The 23588-nt window shown below is 31.7% G+C and overlaps 1 protein-coding gene across 1 annotated transcript in view; it reads right to left on the bottom strand.

The window, feature by feature from the left end:
• Positions 1-23588, bottom strand: part of ABCA13 (ATP binding cassette subfamily A member 13) — a 523487-nt gene that overhangs the window by 206305 nt on the left and 293594 nt on the right. Inside the window, 1 exon segment of the mRNA XM_074283590.1 lies at positions 3153-3402. Coding sequence (XP_074139691.1) covers positions 3153-3402 — 250 coding nt within the window.

Genomic DNA, 23588 nt, shown 5'->3' with positions numbered 1-23588 from the left:
GGTGATGGATTATACCAAAAAGATATAATGGTTGCCAGAAGGGGGAACTAATTCGTGACTTTTCTCTAACTGCTGCACAAAGGATCAAGTCAACACTATGAGGCAAAAAATCCATTTGAGCCATATCAGTTATGACCATATCATATAAATAAGAGAAATTTAAGATTAGCTTCCAAGTATCAATTATTAAATTTTCAATGGAAACATTTGCACCCTAAATTTTGCAAATGTCACAACTGAGGGTTTGATTTAATGTTTTGCTGATTCTCTAGACTTATGGAGAAAATATTAATGATTCCAATTAAACTGAAAAGCTTGTTGTATTACAGCTTTTACACACATAAACACCAAAAAGATAGTTGTTAAACATTTACTAGTACACCCCTTTGGGGCAAATCATTACTACTTTCTGGGCTTTGGTTAATTTCTTTGTAAAATGGGAGGAATAAACTCATCATTGCTATGGGCACTCCAAATTCTAAATCCAAAATTTCTTTAACACTTCATAAATCACAATGAAATGGACAATGTAAATAATATAAATGATAAAGTTACTTGGATTACATTTTAAGAGGAATTCCAGAATCTAGGTGATAACCACACTCCCATCAAGCACTACTCTAATTAAAAGATCATTATATTGGAGCACCAGTCTAGTAAAAAGATTTGTGCTTTGGAATACTGGATTTGGATTCCTAGATACTGCATCATAGTTTTATAACTAGATAAGATATTATAGATCATCTAGTCGATTCCCTTTTTCTTACAGATAAAGAAACTAAGACACAAAGAAGTTAAGCAACATACATAATAGTTGCCTAATGAATGTTCACTTGACATTATAAGTAAACTGGAAGTGTGAAAGGGTTTTTCAAAAGTCTGAGGCAGAAAGATGAAATAACTTTTCTAAGAACTCACAACTAATAGTTGTGACTCAAGTAGAAGTTTTCTAATTCAGAGTACAGAACCCTTTGCACCACAGCAGGCTATTTCCAATGCAAGATACAAGATAGAGAAATGAGAGAGATGTACACACTCAGAGGGAGGAAGAAAAGTAGATAGACAGTAGATAAGAGAGATGGGAAGATAGACAGATAGAGATAGATAACATCAACTTAAAACTATGAGTTTTTTCCATCTGAATGTAGATTTCTGTGAAGCTATCTGAAACAGAAGGAATATCCCTTGAAAAGTAGATTTATAACTTTGCTATGATCCAAAAAAGATTATATATGAGGCACTAGTGAGATTACTCCAATTCAATTCAAGTTTTAGTTTCCCACTGAGGAAGAAAGAACAAATTAGTAACACTGTATGCCAAGAAATGCTGATTGAAAAAGGATTATCATGAGACACACAGAATGATCAGAAACTTTCCTGTTTGAAACCAAGCTTTAATATGAACATTTTCCTAAAAAATCAAGATGGAAGACATAGAAGGGAATGAGTTCTTATACAATGCCTGCTATGTGCAAGATAGAGTTCTAAGCACTTTGCAAATACTGTCATTTGATAATCATAACAAATCCTTGTAAAATAGGTGATGCTCTTATTCTTATTTTACAGTTGAGGAAACTGAGGCAAATAGAAGTTAAATGATTTGCCCAGGATCACACAGATTTCATAAATTTATGAATCCAGATTTGAACTCAGATATTCCTGACAGGCTCAGGTATAAGGTGACTGCCCTGAAAATGGGAAGTAAAATGCTAGATTGAATAGAGGGAGCATGAAGAAAATGACACTACCTTCTCTTCATTAAAACAATAATAATAATAATAATAATAATATAACCTGCAGAGGCCAAAATTTGGAACAAACCTAAGCTTTTCAACACAATGCTCAGAATCATTGGTGCCAAAGATGGAGAACTAGTTATATAATAAGGAAAGGAACAGATAACTGATAGGAGCAGAATTCTATAAAAAGTGATGGTTAACCAAGTTCAAGTTTTAGGAGGTTAGTATTAAATTCACTGATATGTTTTATAGTATGATTTAAATTGATACCACTTAGTTGTCTTGAAACATAAATAACTTAAATGTTAAAAATACTTGCCTTATATTTTAAAAAAGAATGTCCTTTTCCTATCCCAGTAAAACATAATTACATATTTACTTACTCTACAATACTATAGATAGCATTCAGTGTTTCTCAACACTAAGTGATTTATTAGAGTGGTAGACAGACTCAGTTCAAATGCTGATTTTTTCAATCAAGCTCTAAGTTCAAATCCTGCCTCAGAAACTTACTATCTATGTTACTCTGGATAGGGCACTTAACTTCTTGGCCTCAGTTGTCTCAACTATACAAGGAGAAAAATATAATCACATGATTATAAGGACCAAATGATATAAATAGAGCTTTGTAAATCTTAGCATACTAAACAAATAATATTTTTATATTTCTTGGCTGAAATCTAATTCAGCACGTAGAAGTGATCTCTCTGGTGCTAATGCTTTCACTATTTAGATAGACTACTTCTTGGATTAAAAAATTAAAATCTGAACTCTACTCTACTACCATTTTCTTCAGACCTTACCAGAAATATGCACCCCAGGAATGGTTTTTGAGAACCCTGAGTCTACTCCACAAAATGAGGAATTGTAAGAGTAGGATATTACTGGAGAACCTAAGAATTATAATAATAAAGAGTATTTTATGGGAAAAGAAATAACTAGATTCTGTTCTATGTATGTTCTCAGTATGCATTCCTAAGGAAAATTTAGACAATTGATTAATAGATTAACTCAACCAATTACTCAGCAGCAGCACCTAAATTGAAAATATGACATGTAGTAAGAAATAAACATCTTCTAGAAAAGGAGTTATTAATCTTTTTCTATGTTGTGGATGTTTTCAGACACATACTGAAGTCTATACACTCCTATGAATAATATTTGTAAATACATAAAATAAAATGCAGATAATTACAAATTACAAAGAAACCAGTTATACTAAAATATAATTATCAAAATATAAAAAAGTCCTAAATCATGGACCTCAGTTTAAGAACACCTGCAAAGGACAAGATTTTCAAATTGAATAATATAAAATCATAACATGCATCACATAAACATTTTAAATGTTTTCAAAAAGATGAAACTATTAAACCTATAATTGCCAGACATGAAGGCTAACATGATTCTCACCTAAAAAAATATGCTTCTTCAGTGTCATAATGCCCTGGTGTCAATTTGAGTGAGGGATAATCAGTAACTAATGGCTTCACCATGAACAAGCCCATTGCTAAAGCCACAAAGAGAACAGGCAGCAAAAGATCTGACAATGTGCCTTTCCAGCCCCTTCTGGTGTGGTGAAACCTCTTCGTGAGTAGAGCAGCCATCTGTGTGAAAAGCAGTTTCCCTCCTCTATTGGACTTCGTCTTCCAATGAGAATCATCTGCAAGAGAAAAATGCAAGAAAAATTCAGGATGTAACTACAAATGGAAGCAAAACTCCTCCCTAATACTTTGTTTATTCCTTTGGTTTAGTCTTAACAACCCCACTGTTGTTAGATCAAATCAGAATAAGTATAAACAGAACAGTAAACATTTGCAGAATATTTCAACAGAGGAATAAATATCTCATTTAAGAAAAAAACAAATAATCTCTCAAGGGTATCTGTTCATTGATAGCATGCTACCTAAGTCTTGGACTCATTGATATGGAGCGTGTGTGTGTGTACACATATATTTATATATGTATATATATATATATATATATATATATATATATACATATATATATATATATATATACATGTATCATTTGCATATACATATGTGCACATATATTTATTATACATACATGTGTATGCATACATATATATATGTAAGATAAGGAGGAAAAGAAGCTATGTACTATAGAAAATGTTTGTCTCAGATTCTAGACCCTTTAGACCTAAGAACTATTCATCCATACTTAATAACTAAGGTGAAAACAGAACCAAGAGAGATATGGAATCAATGGTAGATAAAATAAATGTTAATGGGGAGACAGCATCTTTCATTTATTACTATGAGAAGTCCTGAATGAGAAAACTACATATACCAATACATTTTGACAAAGATTGACTAGAGCAGAGGTATTTAACATTCCCACTTAAAATATTCCCAAGCATGGCAGAAAGCAGATTAAAATGTATTTGGGAAATATTTAATAAAATATATAAAATGCAATGGAACATAGATAATGTTAATATAGAGTTTTCTATGTTAACACATAGTGAAGTGACATTCCTGACCTGGAACACTGAACAGTTAAGTGTTTTTGCACATGGTCACAAAGCCAGTATGTGTCAAATGTAGGACTTGAACTCATGTCTTCCTGATTCCAAATGCAGTTCTGTATCCACTCTTTTCATGCTTTTATGTCTCTCTTTGACCCTAATATATAAGCATTGATCTCAATATTAAATTATATTAGGAAAGCAAATGTTCTTTCTGTTCCACCAATAGATGTTTTTGAATTGGCAGTAAAGAGTGAATAAATTATAAATTTAGACCTAAAAGGAACATTTAAAGTCATCTTGTGCAGTATTTTCATTTTATGAATGGAGAAACTGAGGACCCAAAAGGGAAAGTGACTATTCCTAAGTCATATAGGTCATACCTTTTCTAAGAAATAGTAGAACTAGGATTTGAACTCAGGCTATACACTATTTTATTCTTTCATTTCTTCCCTCCACTTTTACCTCTTTTCTTCTCTTCCTCCATGCTTTTCTGATCCATTATAATATCCCATACTCTTTTTTTTTCCTGAGGCAATTAGGATTAAGTGATTTGCCCAGGGTCATACAACTAGCAAATGTTAAGTGTCTGAAACCAGATTGGAACTCAGGTACACCTGACTTCAGGGCTGATGCTCTATCTACTGTTACACCTAGCTTCCCCAATATCCCATACTCTGAAACAGAACTCTATAATCATTAAAGAAGCTTAAGGGTCTCAAGTATAATTCCTGTTAATCAGCTAATTTAGAAGTTTAAGATCACTGAGATTTTTTTATCAGAAAAAAGTATGATAGTATTATATCTATTTTTCTTGTCAACCTCTAGAAAAATAACTGAAGAAATTAATATCCCTTAACTATGTGATATCCAAAAAGTGCAAAATTTAAGGCAAAGAATGAGTTGATGCTTTTAATTAAGAGAACAGGAATTTCCCACTGCTGTGATTTCTGTCACTACACACACACACACACACACACACACACACACACACACACACACCAAACTTTGTTATGATCTAGCTGTTGCCTTTTCTTTAAATATTCATTCCTGGAGGCACAGACGAACCATTGTACTTACATTAAATAAAGAAACAAAAATAGAACTATGGTCGATTGATAGAATTATCAATTATTGCTGGAGTGATGAATGTTAGAACACTGAAGAATTCTATTAAATTAGATAAGTTTATCCAGTGAATTTCAAATAAATTTCAAATAAACAGTTGTTTTGTTTTTGTTCTAGAGTCTCTTTCTTCTTCCTTTCCCTTCTTCCTTCACATTGAAAAAACAAGCAATTTAATATAGATTGGACTTGTGGAGTCATGCAAAACATAATTCCAAGTTAGTTTATTATACATATTCTTGAATTCATAAGTTATATATTATTTTTTCAGAGTAGTGTCATAATGACTTGAATTCAAATCTAACACTTCTGTCACAAGAAGAAAATTTTATATGTTTTTGAATAACCCATGGGATACATTTCATGTGAAATGTAAACTGCTCTGGTAAAACTTTTAAACCATATCACATCTAAACCATATTAGTGATTGACTCCCTTCTGAAATTGAACTTTTCATTCTCTTAGACATTCATTTTTGTTCTAAAGTATGTCCTAAGAGCCTACCATGGAGACTTCTTTCTCATGCTGCTTTTGCAGATAAAATCTCTATTAAGAAGATGAAATTTTTTAAATGTCTTTGAGAAAAAACTTGGTTCATCTAAGATGGGTATTTCGTTATCAAATGAAATATTTTAGTTTAGTACATATGAACTATATAATCAATTTAGCACTTCTATTCTTCTATTGGATCTATTTCCCTTTTATTTTAACAGGTTTTTATTAGATTTTCTGAAATATTCCAGGAAGAAAAGAAGAAAGGAAGAAGGGAAGGAGGGAAGGAAGGAAGGAAGGAAGGAAGGAAGGAAGGAAGGAAGGAAGGAAGGAAGGAAGGAAGGAAGGAAGGAAGGAAGGAAGGAAGGAAGGAAGGAAGGAAGGAAGGAAGGAAGGAAGGAAGGAAGGAAGGAAAGAAGGAAGGAAGGAAGGAAGGAAAGAAGGAAGGAAGGAAGGAAGGAAGGAAGGAAGGAAGGAAGGAAGGAAGGAAGGAAGGAAGGAAGGAAGGAAGAGAGGGAGGGAGGGAGGGAGGGAGGGAGGAAGAAAGACAGCAAAAAGAATTCCCACCTCATAGCTCCAGAAATAATAGGAAGGCAGTGGCAGAACCTCTTGGTCCAAATTATATCAGTCAACCATGTAGAAGGAAACAGAAGGTCCAAGTGGTAAAGATTCCCAGACATTTATAGCTATCTTAAATCCAACATATCCCTAAACTGAGTTAATTATCCTTCTTTCCAAACCTTATCACCTTCCTAATTTCCTAATTGCTATCCATCTACTTGATAACCCAGCCTCCAAAACTAGGTTTCATTCTCCAGTCTTCATTCTAGCTCATTTACTACACACACACACACACACACATACACACACACAATCTTCAATAACGTTTTCCCCCACTTCAGCTCTGCTCTTCTTTCTAAGTACAATTCAAAACCTTCTACATTTGACCCTGATGCTCATATTTAAACATTCCATCAACATGTTCTCCTTTACCAAGGAGAGGCACAAGTCCTAAGCAATGGCCTTATTAGCCCTTTAAACTCATTAAGATAATCTGGTTGTTCTGACCAATTCTCTGCAAAGGTCAAAGTCATTAACAATTGGTTTTGTAATTTTTGAGTAACCTTATAACATAAAACTCAGGCTATTTCCTTGAAACAATATGATGGTCGGGATAAATTTGGAATTATAATTATGAATATGGCTACAATCTATGATTATAATTGTGATCATAAATCAAATAAGACAACTTTTATCAATTAGTTCAGTGTTTTAATTTTATATGCTTAATTATTCATGAAAACATTTCTATGAATTCTAAGCATAAAAATTTAATAGAGGACTGACTCATTATCATAAATTCTGCTAGTCTTTTCCTATTTACATGTATGACAAGTTATAGTTAATATATTTAGGAGGTAAATTATATTCTTTGCCCCCCCCAAAAAAGATGCTTGCATTTTCTTATAAAATACTTTAAAGAAAATATGTCAGACATCCACTAAAATTGAGAATAAACCTTAATCACTATACATTTGAATTCAGCATGAAACTTGTTAATATTCACCTGTGAAAAAAAGAATGATCCCAATACTGTGAAACAGTACTCACCTTTTATGCCCTTGGACCTTCTCCTCCATATTCTTCTATTACAAACTAATTACACAATAGCCAATTTTGCCATGGATAATAGCTTACAGACATATGTAAATAAATATATACATGATTATAGAGAGAGAGAGAGACATATATAATAATAATAAGAATAGCAAGAATTTATATGTTGTCTTCTATGTGCCTGGCAATATGCTAAGAATTTTATAAATATTGTAATTACAAATAATACAAATATTATCTCATTTGATGATAACAATAACCCTGGGAAGTAAGTGTTATTTTTGTTTTATGATTGATAAAACTGGGGCAAATAAAAGTTAAACAACTTGTTCAAAATCACACAGTTAATAAGTCTTTGGAGTCAGATTTGAATTAAGATCTTCTTGACTTCAGGCTCAGCACTCTATCCATAATACCATTCTCTCATAAATATGTATCTATTACCCCCAAATTGGTAGTAAGAATCCAGTTTCCTGACTCAAAAGTTAGTGTTTTTTACTGTATCAATACAATGCCCAACTCCAATGTGTTGTTTTGGCATAGGAACACAAACCTCTATACTTGAAAAATATACCAGAAGATTGAAAGCTTTGGATCACAAAGTGGAAAGAATTTAAATATGACTCTGAATACAGATTTGATCTACTATTTGAGGTCTAGTCAATAAAATATGAAAAGGTTAACAAAAAAAGGTTAACCGACAAATGATAAATTGTTCTGGCTATGTTAACCAATGAAATAGAAAAAAATGACACAATGGCATCTTTGTTGTTTAAAAGGCTCTCTTTTGTTCCTTTCATGACAGTGGCAGAGTAAGAAAAAGAGAATGGAAGACAGCCATGTGTGTGTGTGTGTGTGTGTGTGTGTGTGTGTGTGTGTGTGTGTGTGTGTAAAATTAGTGGAGCTAACCAAGGCAGAGGTTTGGGAGAATGGAATTAAACATGAAAAAATCACTACTCCATTCAAACTCTTTAACCTAGCAACTCCAGTAGAAGCCATACAAGAAAAAATAATAAAGGAAAGAAAGAAAACATGAAGCTTTATAGTAGTTTATTTCCAAATTGCTTTAGTAGAAAAACTATTTCTTGGATTTAGACAGCTAACCTTGAACACTCAAAGAGTATCTATAAATGAAAAATTATAAAAGATAAAAAAATGGAAAAAAATATACTGGTAATTCTACCACAACTTATTTACACTAACAATAAGTGCAACAATCACATTTGCATTCTATAACTTTAGCACCTAATATGCTATATAAAGACATAGATCTATTTCTCTTCTTTGCCAAATCTTTGTGGGCATAGTCTATGAAATGCATTTCAATTGATAAAATAATGAAAAGGGAACAAGCAGGCTTTGAATATTACTTTCTACAGCAGATCATATGATCATCCTTTTATTCCTTCAGGATTCTAACAGAAAGCTACAGATTAAGGCAAAAACAAAAGTATTGAGTATATCCCCCAACAAACAGCAAAAGAAAGGGAATCCAGAGAGGAGAAGAAATAGAGAAGTCTAGAAAATATTTATGGATTCTAGAGAAATGGTTGAAAGAATACAATTAAGAAAAAATCCTAAATTAGAATTTAAAAAGAAAAGTTCAAGGAAGAGGAAAAGAAGCATATAGTTAGAAAGCTATGATAACTAAGAAAAGATAACGTTGAATACAATGAAATGTTAGAGGAGATTGGTTTTGTGGGGAAAGTAGATAAAATAATTAGGAATTGGGCAAGATTATTGTCATTATTAAAAGTTGAGGCATGCTTGTAATATCCATGATGGATCTAAAGATTGGACTTCAATTGTTGGGTTGTTTTCATTATTACTATATACAAATGAGATTCTGCTAGGATTTAACAAAGGCAAGAGATTAGGATGCACCAAATATAGAAAATTATAAAATTCAATGAGCACTATTCACTGCTACAAACTTTATCTCATTAAAACACTCTCTTAGGGATAGTCTATAACTGCAAAGCATGTAATACCATTAGAAGCACCTTTATAAAATACAAAATTAAATGTAATAAAAAGAACAATAGTAAAATTGTGTTGGGTTAAGTAGGCAAGAAGAAAACAGACAACTCAATGGCTATTTCAGTATTCAAAATTATTAATATAACTAGAGGAAGATATTTCAGTATGTGGAATGAAAGATTGTTGGATGATTTAAGGGAAAATATAAAGAAGATTTGGACATTTTAAGTTGGTGTGGAAGGATTGTGATTTGTACCAACAGAAAGAGTCTCTCTACAAACTTAGGTTTGTCTAAATATAAAAGTAATAAAATTAAAGCAAATATCCAGAATCAATATTATGCTGTCAAATATTTAGATATTTCAAAGGTATTAAAAATTAGGATCAAATTATTTATTTATATCCCAACCTCACAAAATCAATGCATACATTAATAAAATATTTTTCAGTGACTACTGTTCATGTCAGTGTTAGAAATTCAAAAACAAAAACTGAGCAATTTCTGCCTTCAAGCAACTTACTTTTGATTTTTAAAAATACACCAAATTATATTGTTAAAGAAAAATGTGGACTCAGAGATTTAGGGCAGAATTCTATCTAGTTCAACCTTCTCATTTTGATGATGGGAACATTGAGATCTATGCTAGATTAAAGAATTTTTCTAAATTACACAGGTTCTGAGAAGCAGAGCCAGGATTTAAAATCATGTCCTTTGATCTGAATTCAAGGGATTTTTTTGTTTGTTTGTTTTTTGCTGTACCATGCATGGTAGCTACAGCTTTACTTCAAAATCTTCTTTCTATCTGCTAATTTTCTTTAGAATGAGTATCCTATCCTCCATCAACCTACACATTACCAAATCTCAATAAGAATACAAACATGAAAATATGGTATAAAAAAGACATTTCTTACATTAATGACAAATTGTCATAGGCACAATATAATATCTATGAAAAGAAAATAAGCAAATGTTTCATATGACAATTTTTAAAATCCTAGAGGCAAAAAATAAATTAATAAAAAATAAAAATGGGTTTATATTCCCCCAAATTGTTCAGTGTTCCCTATTGCTCTATTTTTCTGAGCCCCAAAATATGACATACAGATTATGACAGATCTGCCAGTGTTATAATACACTAAATATATTTGCTCATAGTTTGTCTGCAAAAAGAAAATAACCAGTTGAATGAGCAATTTTCTAGGTATCATGAAGCCAAGGTTTTCAATGGAGATACTATTTATTTGCCATTGATGTGAGCCTTTGAAAAGTACTGTAATTACAGCATCCAAAATGTTAAAACACCCACTGTGTATGGCTTTCAAGAATGAAGCTTTGGAATAGGGCCAATCCTATGTGTTGGTGTAATAGTTAGACCACCATGTGGTTAAAGATGCTGAAATGCCTACGTGTTTAGAAGTAGTTTAGAGAGGCAGTATGATAGAGAGAAAATCATAATAAAAGAATCATGAGACCTAGATTAGATTTCATGCTGGCTCTGTGCTAACCAGCTGTGTGACCTTATATCAGTCACCTCACTTCTCTACTCTCAATTCCCTCAACTATAAAATAAGGCTCTAATATGCTATTTGTAGAATCCATTCCAATTAGAAAATTCTTGCTAAAATTAGACAGTTCTAATCTTCACAGTAAAATGAATTGGAGAAAATTTAGTTTATATTGTTGAGCATAAGCATAAAAATAATATTATTAGTGATATTTTTCTATCAGTTCCTTTATCAGAAAAATTAAATATTTAGAATAAGTAATCTATAAAATTGTAACAATCTTTTCTGTTTTTATTTATCTATGGTTAATGTGGTAAAATGACAAATATGTTATTTGACACCTTTTGGGGACAAGACATTATCACCAGGACATCTCCCTTAAATGCAAAAATACAAATATAAAACAGTGGAAGTCAGAAAAAATTAATCCCAGGCAATTTCAATGGGGCCTTCATTTTTGCTCAGCAAATCTCCTACGATGGCATCAGCTTACTTCAACAGTTCCACAAGCATTTACTATATCCAAGACATCAAGCTAGACACTGGAGAATATGAATACAAAAAAGTCAAGCCTTCAATGAGCTTACAATCTACTGAAGAATTCAGCATGTACAAGAATAATCTTAACATAAAATAAAGCATGATGAATGCAAAACAGAATTTTCTACCTTCCCCCAAAGTTATCATCCTACATCTCTCTCCTTTTTCTTCGCTGTCAAATTTCTAGCAATGTCATCAATTATCATCAATATCATCAATGACTCCACTTCCTATCAATAATTCATGCTTCACTCAAGCCTGATACTGTTTTCAGCATTCTAACATAAGATGCTCAACATGACCTAAAAATTATTTAGTGCAATTATCTTATTTTGCATACAAGGAAACTGAGGGTCATGAAGTTACATGACTTAAAAAGATAAGACAGTTCATAAGAACCATAACTGTGATTTCAACCCAACCCTTTGGCTCCAAACCCAGCATTTTTTGGACATAAAGCATTAGTCTTAATTCCTGTGACCTGTAAGCTACATGGTAATATTGTGAATCACTTTTTTTCTTGTGAAAGCAGTATTATCTATTGCATTCTCTAGATTTTTGTTACGCTGAAGGGATAATTATTATTTTCACTAATTTCTATCTGAAGTTGTTGCAAAGTGAGGACAAATTTAGACAAAGGTCTAAATAAAGAGAATCCTATATTCACTAGGTCACTCTACCTCCCAGAGAACACAAGAGGGAGAAAGGCAGCAGGTGTCATGAACAAAAAGTCTGGTAATTAGCTGCCACTGCCAGGCACAGCTCTCCAACCTGAGACTCCCTAAAGTGTCTGTCTTGATCTTCCCACACTTAGCAGCCCTTCTAAGTGCCACAACTGCATACTTTGAAACAGCAGCATAGGAACTTTCAATATGGGACTAAATTGCCATGGATTGATAGTCTTCCTTTATTGCTGCCTTTTTGAAAATAAAAACTTGTACAAATTGAAGGAAAAGTAGAAATTTCTGTATTTCAGGAGAAAGGTCAGACAATAAATAATAAAAGTTTGGGTTATGAAACAATTATGTTCTATACTCCAAGATATGTATGTTCCCTATTTCTTTAAAGATTCCAAGTTTTGTTTAGTTAATTAAATCAAACAAGACCACCCCCCCATTCCCAAGATTGTAGGAACAGGTTTGTGACTATAGATAGAAAAGCAAAATTAAATAGTAAAATATTGTGATTACTTAAGAGATTAAGATTTGTATCTCACTTCTATGACTTTACTACCTATGTGGTATCTTGCAAATTACTTCTCTGACACAGTTTTTTTCATCTGTCAAATGAGAAAATTTTACTAGATAATTCCTTCCATTTCTACTAAATCATATGATTTTAACTTTACTGCTGACTACAACAAAGCTTTAAGAAGTGAGTTAACAGGGGAAATCCACCCAGATTTCTAACACTATTTGGTCATTATCACAAGTCAGGATGACAGAACCAATAAACCTAACTAGAAAATTATTTTATTAAATTATCATTGATTCTTCACTCTTACTTGGGGGGAAAATATATATATATATATATATATTGTGTTTATATATATTCTTGCCATTTTTCAGATAAATCAAATACTAATTCATTTACTTAAATATTACTCACAATAGCCTAAAATGTTTTCTTCCCGGGTTTGGGAGATTTACAAATCCTTTAAAAACAGAAATTGTATTTGCTAAATTCAATTTATACTACATACTGAATTTTTGAAATGATATGAGTTTAATAAGTTTCAATTAATTTTTATTAGTTATTTGATACAACTTTTGTATTACATATGTTTAAAGTGTGATAATTTAACCTGTTTATTATCTTCTGATTAGCTTATTCTGGTTATTGTAATTCACATTTTTTGTGTGAAAATGAATTTTTCCCCTACTCCCCCAGAATACTTTTCATTACTATTCTCCTATGCTTGCCAGGAGTGGTTGCTGGGTGGAAGTTGTCAAGGTCAAGTGTACTGTCCAAGTCTATTTTTGTTCTATTATGCTTTAATAAATTGTATTTGAGCAATTCTCCCTGTAGTGTGCTCTCTGTTGACTGGATCTAATATGGAAAACAAACCTTCTTTGACATATAGAATTAGCAGAAGCTAGCTTTCCTTAAAAGCAAAAGAATTTGTGAAGTTTGAAAGGAAAAGGGAGGTTGGAGGAAGAGATCTGATGTTTATTTTATTAAAATAATAAATCACGTGTGTAGATATAAATAATAAAATCATATGTGTGTGTATATATATATATATATACATATATATATATATGAACATGGGAACTGTGCTGTTTAAATATGGGGATAGGGACTGTGTTTATGATTTCAATGATATAGGAGACAGTCAGGTGAAGAAACTATTTACTAATGCAGACCTTCTCTGAAATATATAGTCTTCCATAGTTGTTCAGAGAACTAAAACACTAATTTAGTCAATATATAATAGTATTTTATTAATATGTATTAAAAATAGAATTTCAAACCATTTTTGCTTCAACAATGCTTTTACATTTATTATCCCATGCTATCTAAAGAGAGAAAGAGCATTATGGCAGTAAAATGTATGATATTTTTGTAGTACCTTCACTCATCCCACAAAAAAGTTAATGAATTAATCATACATGATAATGTTCAATATTATCAAGATAAGTAATTATAAGTGAAGTTAACTTAATTTTAACAAAATTTAAAAGGGAAATATTTTTACACTTTAGAAAAGCTGACTATTCACAAATCAAATCTGATGATTTAAAATTTAATTTTAGCTTGCATGCCTTGATACTTTAGCCTTGTTTCACAAAGGAAATTAATTACAAAAGGGAAAGCATAGTGTTTTCCATATTGTAGAGAAATGCAAATGTGGTTTTCTAAGCTTATACTGAATTTGTTTCCATTGCTATGGGTCACATACTGAAGGAACCCAGGTATCACAAAACAGAGGAAAAAAAAAAAAAAGAAAGAAAAAGAAAATGTTACTTGATCACATAATCTTCTATGGTCATAGATTGATTGGTATAAGAAAAAAGGAGGTGGACAATAGAAAGCTCATGGACTTTATTCATATACTTAGGATACCAAGAGATGTAAAGGATTCCCCTTTCCCATCCCAGCACATTGGATGGACAGCCTACAGTGACCTTCTGGAACACTATGACTGAAAGAAGCAAAGAATGGTCCTGAATGGAGGAGTTTTGTTCTCTACCCATGATGAGATCACAGTTTCTTTAGAGTGCTGGAGTACCAAGGTAGTAATGAGGGGAATGATGTAAGGAAGGTTTATTTCATTTAATTTTTCCTTCTTCACAGATAACAAAGGGAAGTAAGTCACTTAGGTGTTGGAGGTATAAGGTATTGTGCAACATTCAGAAAAGCTTGCTTTCATTAAACATTTCTCCTTGTAGCAACAGAAATAATTCTTTTTTTAAGCATTTGCTGAACACCAGATGTTCTCAGCATTATGATCTGTGTTTCTGTACCAATCGATTTTCATAGGAACCATGGGCCAAACTTTTGTTGAGGAAGGAAGGAAGGAAGGAATACTGGTCATTTCATTTGTTTTTCTTAAATGAAATAAAGCTGGGAAAAGGTTTTTTGTTTTGTTTTGTTTTGTTTTGTTTTTGTTTTTGTTTTTTTTTTTTGTGTGTGTGTGTATAGAGTTAATTAATCAATAAAATGTACTAAAAACATTTTAGATGGTAGGCAATATAATTGAAAGACCAATGTGAAACAACTGTTGCCCTCGAAGGAGTTTGTATTCTACTAATTAAATCTATCTAATCTATCTGTCTATCATCCACATATAATAATTGGGAAGGGAAAAGAAGGTATTAATTAGCATCTAGAGAAATCAAAGATGATTTCATTTATTAGGGAGATCTTGAAGCAAATTTTGAAGAAAAGTGGAAGTCTAGGAGGTAAAGGAGAAGATAGAAGGGAAGACTATATTCTAGACCATATAAGCAGAACAAAGGCCAAGTATGAAAAAGAATATCTTGACTAATTTGGCTGAACCATACAGTTTTTAAAGGAAATTCATATGTGGTAACCTGGCTCAGTGGGAGAGGATTGAGTCAGAAGTTAGGAAGACAAGTTCAAATTTGGAGTCAGCCATTTACCAGCGGTATGACTTTAGGCAAGTCATTTTATATCTATTTAATCTTTAATCCAATGAAGAAGGAAATGGAAAAAGTACCTTTGCCAAGAACATCAAATAGAAGAAGGATCCCAAAGAGTTGGACACAACTGATTGACCAGACAAACACAGTAACAAGGTTACAAAGATAAGATGACACATATTGTCAAGTATTTTAATATTAAATAGAAAATTTTATCCTCAAAGTGATAAACAGGCATTACAGTGTATTTAGTAAGTCTACAGAGCTGATGTGCTGACCTCCTTGTTGTGTGCTTGTGAAACCTGGACAGTCTGCCAGTGCCATGCTGAGAAACTAAATCACTTACATCTTAGTAAAATTCTGAATTTCAACTGACAGAAGACACCAGACATTGAGGTTCTTTCTAACCTGCCAAGCATTCCAACTCTGTTGCAGAGAGCACAACTCCACTTGCACTTTATTCATATACTTAGGATACCATTGGTCATATTGTTCAGATTACAAATTTACTCTTGCCAAAAAAAAAAAAAAAAAAAAAAAAAAAAAAAAAGACCCTATTTTATGGAGAACTCACACAGGGTAAATGCTTACAAGGCTGATTTTAACTCAGTAGAAATGGATCTGGTTTCAGCACCTTGAGTTAGTTTTTGATCAGTTAAACACTAGATTTCATGCCATATAAACATACTTCACTGATCTTTTTCCTTATGATTTTAATTCAATGGACTTTCTGAATAAATATTCCTCCATAGAAACATACAAAATGTAACTTTTAAACAACATTTCAATGATTTGCAGAGATATTAACACAATTATTGATGTGGGGAAGTTAAATATCTGATAGATCATTCAAACCTACAAAGAAGCAGAATCAGTCACACCAAAGTGCAAAAGAAAGCACAACAAATATGTACAATAATGCCAAGAAAAGTCAAAGCATTGCTGCAAAACTGACCAACTACCAATTTCTACTATTTGATTTAAAAATCAAATAAGAGTGCATGAGGAAAAATTAGTTGGAAAATGAAAGCAATATAAGAAAATTATTAAAAGAAAGTCAACCAACTTGAAATGGAAAATCAAAAACTTAAGGAAGAAAATAATTCCTAGAAACCTAGAATTGGACAAAGAAAATATAATGTTTTAAAAACACAAAAAATCAAAAGAATGAAACAATAAAATAGAATGCGAAACATCCAAAAAGATGATCTAGAGAACAGATCAAGGAGAAATAATATAAGAATAGTCAGACTGCCTGAAAATTATAGTTTAAAAAAGAATCTTGATAGAATATTACAAGAAATTATCAAGGAAAATTGTCCTGAAGTTCTAGAACAAGAAGGCAAAGCAGAGATAGAAAAAAAAATCCATCAACCAGTATCTGAAAGCAATCACTGGAGGAAAACTTATAGGAATATCATAACCAAGTTTCAAAGTTCAAAGGTTAAAGAGAAAAAATTTGAAGCTACAAGAAAAATAAACAAAAATGGAGATACAACAAGGATTATAGAAGACTTAGCATTATTATATTGAAGGATATAAAGTATATTGTCCTTCATAAAACAAAATGTTTGGGGTGTAACCAAGGGTAACAGCAAAATTAATTATAATCCTGAATTTTTTAAATGGAGACTTAATGAATTGAAAGACTTAGATATTTGCGACAAAAATAGCAGAATTTAAGGGGAAATTTGACATATAATATCCAGGAGAAATCAACTTAAAGTAAACATTAAAGACCCATTTATAAAACACTCAATGAGGTCAAATTGTTTGTTTCTTATACATGAAAATATCAGTTCCTTTATGACTATCATTTTTATTAGGGTAGTCTGAAAGAAATGCCTGTGTTGAGCTGAGTATGATTGAGGGATTTTATACATATATATATATATATATATATATATATATATATATATATATATATATATATATATACATACATATATATATATGTTTATGTGTGTCTGCATATATACACACATGTGTATGTCTAAACTATGCAGAGAGAGATTAAAAAATCAAATATCTCATACAAATGAGTTTTAAAAAGAAAGAAAAATAGACATGGGGAGAGAACAAGTGGTACTGAAATCTTACCATCATTGGGAGTGGGTTAAAGAGGAAAATATATACATATGTGTTTATGTATGAAAGTCTTCTAAATTCAGAAAAAAAAAATAAGAGGACAAGGGGATGAGCAAGAGATAAGGAAAGGATTCTTGAAGGGTAAGTAGGTTAAGTAATAGTAAGGCCACTTTTTTTTTTTTTTTAAGTTCCAAATCACTAATAGAAAAATTTAAATTAAAGCAGCTCAGATTGCATCACACACCTATAAGGTTACAAAATTGACCAAAAAGGAAAATGACAAACATTGAAGTGGCTGTGCTAACAGTAATTCAATATTAGTGTAACTGTGAATTGGTCTAGCCATTCTGGAAAACAACTATGAACCATTCTGAACAAGTTACAAACCTGTGAATACCCTTTGACCCAGAAATAACATTGCCAGGCCTATTTTCTAAAGATTAAAGAAGGGGGGAACCAAATATACAAAAATATTTAGAGCTACCCTTTTTGTGACAGCAAATAACAATACTAAGGGTAGGGAGAAGTTTCCAGCAACTGTGAAATTACTGGAGAAATTGTGTCATAAGACTATAATAAAATAGTAAACAATGAACAATTTTTCAAGACTGAACCACTGATCAATTCAATGATTGACCATGATTATAGAGCACTGATGATGAAGCATACTTTCTACCTCCTGACATAGTGGTAAAGGACTGAAGATACAAAATAAGACATATAATTTGGGGAATGACAAAATTTAGAATTTGTTTTGCTTTTTCTAACTAGATATATTTATTACAATTTTGTTTTTCTTTTGTTCTAATGAGAATGTGGAAAGAGAAAAAATTGTTAATGAAAAACAGAATTACATGTAAAAGAAAAATTGTGTTAAATATCAAATTGGTGAAAATAAGTGAATATAGACAAAGGACCTAATTCATATTATAAATTACTTAACATGTAATAATTATAAAGTTTATTTATAATCAACAAATTTAATTTTATATCAATTAATTAGCATCCCATTGAATGATGTTGTAGACTTGGAAGATTTGGAAGCTGATCAGATATGTGGAGTAAAGAACAAAGAGAAGTCAAAAAGAAAAAATGTTGCAAATTTAGATGACTGGAAGAATGGGGGTACCCTTTGACAGTAACAGGAAGCTTGGAAGTGGGATATGTTTGAGCATAGGGAAGATAAAGTGAGAAATAAGAAATCTGGTTTCAGAGTACATTGTCTTTGAGATATTAATGAGACACTAAATTCAAATTTTAACAGTTATGAGAGACTCCAGATCTATACAGAGGTTTGGGAGTCACCTGTTAAAAAAAAAAAAAAATAAAAAAAAAATAAAAATCTGTTATACAAAGGAGAGCATAGGAGATCAAGGAAAAGAGTAATCGAGACAAATAATTCAATAATTAATAATACACAATAAGCCAGCCACTTTTCTTTAGAATGTGGTACATATATAATTTTGTGGAAAATATATAATCACGACTTCCAGGCGTGGAGCCAAAATGGCAGAGAGCAGACACTATTCTCTGTTACCTCCTCTAACCTTCTCTCAAACCAATAGCAGATTAAGCCTCTAAACTGGTTTTGAAGTCAAAGAATCCACAAATATCTGGAGTACAACACATTTCTAGAAGATACCTTTGAACAACTTCAGAACAGGTCTGTTTCAAATGTGCAGGGGGATAGTCTGCCAAACCCAGACCATAGCCCAGGGAGACAGGGCAAAAAGCTGGGGCCAGAAGTCAGAGCATTGCAGTTCCACGCACCTGGGAATTTTCTGTAAGCCTCTTAGATTGCTCTGTTTGTCCTTACAAGTAGGTGGTTTGGTAGATTTGCTACTAAAGGCAAATTGTAAACCACTGAGAACCGGGAGAATACCAGACCTAGCCGCCATTACCTAGTAATGGAAATCAAATTAAAGCATCTGTCCCTCCTTTGCATTGAACAAACCTCAAGCCTTAAAAAAAAAAAAAAAAAAAATGAATAGCAAACACAAAAGAACCCCCACCATAGACAGCTTTTATGGAAAGAGAGAAGAACAGAGCTCAAATCTTGAGGTTCCTAAATGCAAAGCAACTCCAGAAGAAGCACCAAAGAGAGACATGAACTGATCCCCATTTCACAAGGCTTTCTTCAAAGATTGCATAAAAGATCTTAAAAGAGAGTTAGAAGAAAAAAATTTTAAATGGGGAAATGAGATCATTGCAAGAAGGAATGGAAAAAATTGAAAAAGAATACAGTGAACAAAAAAATTTAATTGGCCAATTGTAAAAGGAGCTAAAAAAAGGTAACTGAAGAAAATAATACACTAAAAATTTGAACAAATGGAAATAAATGACTCAATAATATTTCAAGAATCAGTCAAACAAAAACCAAAAAAATGAAAAGTTAGAAGGATAATATGAAATATCTCCTAGGAAAAACACCTGCCTTGGAAAATAGATATAGGAGAGACAATTTGAGGATTATTGGGCTTCCTGAAAGCCATGATGAAAAGAAAGAATTTAAACCTTTATCTTACAAGAAATCACAAAAGAAAACTGTCCTGACATTTTAGAATGAGAAAGTAAAATAGCCATTGGAAGAATTCACCAATCACCTCCTGAAAAAAAAAAAATTAAATCCCCAAGGAATATCTTAGTTAAATTTCAGAATTATTATACCAAGGAAAAAATATTACAAGCAGCCAGAAAGAAATAATTTAAATACTGAGGAGCCACAATTAGGATTACCCAGGACCTAAAAGTTCCACCTTAAAGAATCAAAGGCCCTGGAATCTGATATTCTGAAAAGCAAAGGAACTGGTATTACAGCCAAAAATAAGCTATCCAGCTAAAATGAGCATTATCTTTCTGGGAAGATGGACATTCAGTGAAATAGGTAAATTTCATCTTTTTCTAATGAAAAGACTAGGACTGAACAAAAAATTTGATCTCCAAACACATAACTCAAGAGAAACAAAAAAAGTAAAAAGGAAAGAACTCTTGAGAACTATATTTCTGATATGAGTATACTTAGAGAATGCAGGCATAATTTGATTTTATTATGATAATATGAAAAAGAAACTAGAGGTGGAAAGGAGATCATACTGGAAGAAGAGGAAAAAGGAAGCAAAATAAGGGAAATTATGTCTCACAAAGAGGCAAAGAAAACTATTAGATTTGAGAGAAAGAAGGGAGGGGATACACATTGTATGAATCTTACTCTCATCAGATTTGGCTCAAAGTGAGAATATCAGACCTATTTGGTATCATAAAGAAATGTGTTTACCTTATAGGGAAGTAGGAAAGAAAGGGGAAAAAGAAAGGGAAAGACTAATAAAAGGGAAAACAAGGGCTCTAAAGAGAAAGGACTGTTTGAGGGAGGTGGTCAACAAAAGCAAAATACTGGGGAGTAGGGAAGGGGTATAGGAAAGAAAAAAAAAGCATCACCTAGGGTAAATAAGATGGCAGGAAATATAGAATTAGTTATTTTTACTGTGAATGTGAATGGGGGGAAATCCCCCCCTAAAATGGAAGTGGATAGCAAACTGCATTAAAAACCAGAATCCTACAATATGTTGTTTACAAGAAATACCTTTAAAACATAGTGATACATACATAGTGAAGGTAAAGTGTTGGAGCAGAATATACTATACTTCAGATGAAGAAAGGAAAAAAAAAAAAAACAGGGGTAGCAATCCTAATCTCAGATTAAATAAAATTAAAGGAGATAAGAAAGGAAACTATATCTTACTAAAGGATGCCATGGATAATGAAGCAATATCAATACTAAACATATATACACCAAGTACTATAGCATGGAAATCCCAAGAAGAGAAGGTAAGAGAGATGGAAGAAGAAATACACAACAAAACTATATTAGTAGGGAATCTCAACCTTGCTCTCTCAGAACTAGATAAATCAAATCACAAAATAAATAAAAAAGAAGTAAAGAAGGTAAACAAAATGTTAGAAAATTTAGGTATGATAGATCTTTGGAGAAAGTTAAATGGAGACAAAGGAGTTTTTTTTTCTTAATGCTTCATTTAACTTATACAAAAATTGACCATATGTTAAGGCACAAAGACCTCAAAATCAAATGTAGAAAGGCAGAAATAGTAAATGCAGTTTTTTTTCAGATCATGATACAATAAAAATCATGCAATGTAAGGATAATAGAAAATAGACCAAAAAGTAATTGGAAACTAAATAATCTCATCCTAAAGAATGAATAAGTGAAATAGCAAATCATAGACACAATTAATAATTTCATCCAAGAGAATGACAGTAATGACACAACATACTAAAATTTAAAACTCCCAAATACCAAACTCGAAATTCTAAAAATAAAAGGATTAATAAAATTAACAGTAAAATACTATTGAATTAATAATAAAATTAAAAGTTGGTTTTATGAAGAAAGCAACAAAATAGATAAACCTTTAGTTAATTTGATTAGAAAAAGATAAAAATCAAATTGTTAGTCTTAAAAATGGAAAGGTAGAACTTTCCACCAGTGAAAAGGAAATTAAAGTATTAGTTAGGAGTTACTTTGACCAAATTTATGCCAATAAATTTGATAACCTAAGTGAAATGGAGGAATACCTACAAAAATATGGATTGCCCAGATTAACAGAAGAATAAATAAATTACTTAGTCCCATTTTAGAAAAAAAATAGAACAAGTTATCAATCAACTCCCTTGGAAAAAAATCCCCAGGACCTGATGGATTTACAGGTAAATTCTACCTTACATTTAAAGAACAATTAACTCCAATGTTATATAAACTATTTGAAAAATAGGGATAAAAAGACTCCTATCAAATTCCTTTTATGACACAGACATGGTACTAATAGCTAACCAGGTAGGACAAAAACAGAAAAAATTATAGGTTAATATCCCTAATGAACATTGATGCAAAAATCTTAAGTAAAATATTAGCAAAGAGATTACAGAAAATTATTCCCAGGATAATACGCCATGACCAAGTAGGATTTATACCAGGAATGCAGAGCTGGTTCAATATTAGGAAAACTATTAGCATAATTGACTATATCAATATCCAAATTAACAAAAAACCATATGATTATCTCAATAGATGCAAAAAAACACTTGATAAAATCCAACACCCATTCTTATTAAAAACACTAGAGATTATAGGAATAAATGGACTTTTCAGTAGCATTTATTTGAAATCATCAGAAAGCATCATATGTAATAGATGTAAATTGGAACCATTCCCAATAAGATCAGGGGTGAAACAAGGTTGCCTACTATCACCATTACTGTTCAATATTGTGTTAGAAATGCTAGATTTGGCAATAAGAGAAGAAAAAGAGATTAAAGAATTCGAGTAGGTAATGAGAAAACCAAATTATCACTCTTTGCAGATGACAAGATGATATACTTAGATAACCCAAGAGAATCTACTAAAAAACTAGTAGAAGTATTCCCCTACTTTAGCAAAGTTGCAAGACATAAAATAAATCCACATAAATCATCACCATTCTTATACATCACTAACAAAATCTAACAGCAAGAGATAGAGAAATTCCACTTAAAATAACTGATGATAGGATAAAATATCTGGGAATCTATCTGCCAAGGGAAAGTCAGGAACTATATAAGCAAAACTACAAAACAATTTCTATACAAATAAAGTCAAATCTAAACAATTGGAAAAACATCAAGTGCTCTTGGATAGGTCAGAATGAATATAATAAAGATGATAATACTACCTAAAATAATCTATTTATTTAGTGCCATACCAATCAAAATCCCAAGAAACTATTTTACTGAACTAGAAGAAATAACAACAAAATTCATCTGGAAGGACAAAAAGTCAAGAATTTCAAAGGTATCAATGAAGGTGACCTAGGTGGACCAGATCTAAAATTATATTATAAAGCAGCAGTCATC

Source organism: Sminthopsis crassicaudata, chromosome 1 (assembly GCF_048593235.1).
Source record: "Sminthopsis crassicaudata isolate SCR6 chromosome 1, ASM4859323v1, whole genome shotgun sequence".
NCBI lineage: Eukaryota > Metazoa > Chordata > Mammalia > Dasyuromorphia > Dasyuridae > Sminthopsis > Sminthopsis crassicaudata.
The sequence above is the reverse complement of the archived record's forward strand: the minus strand, read 5'-3'. Positions and strand labels throughout refer to the sequence as shown.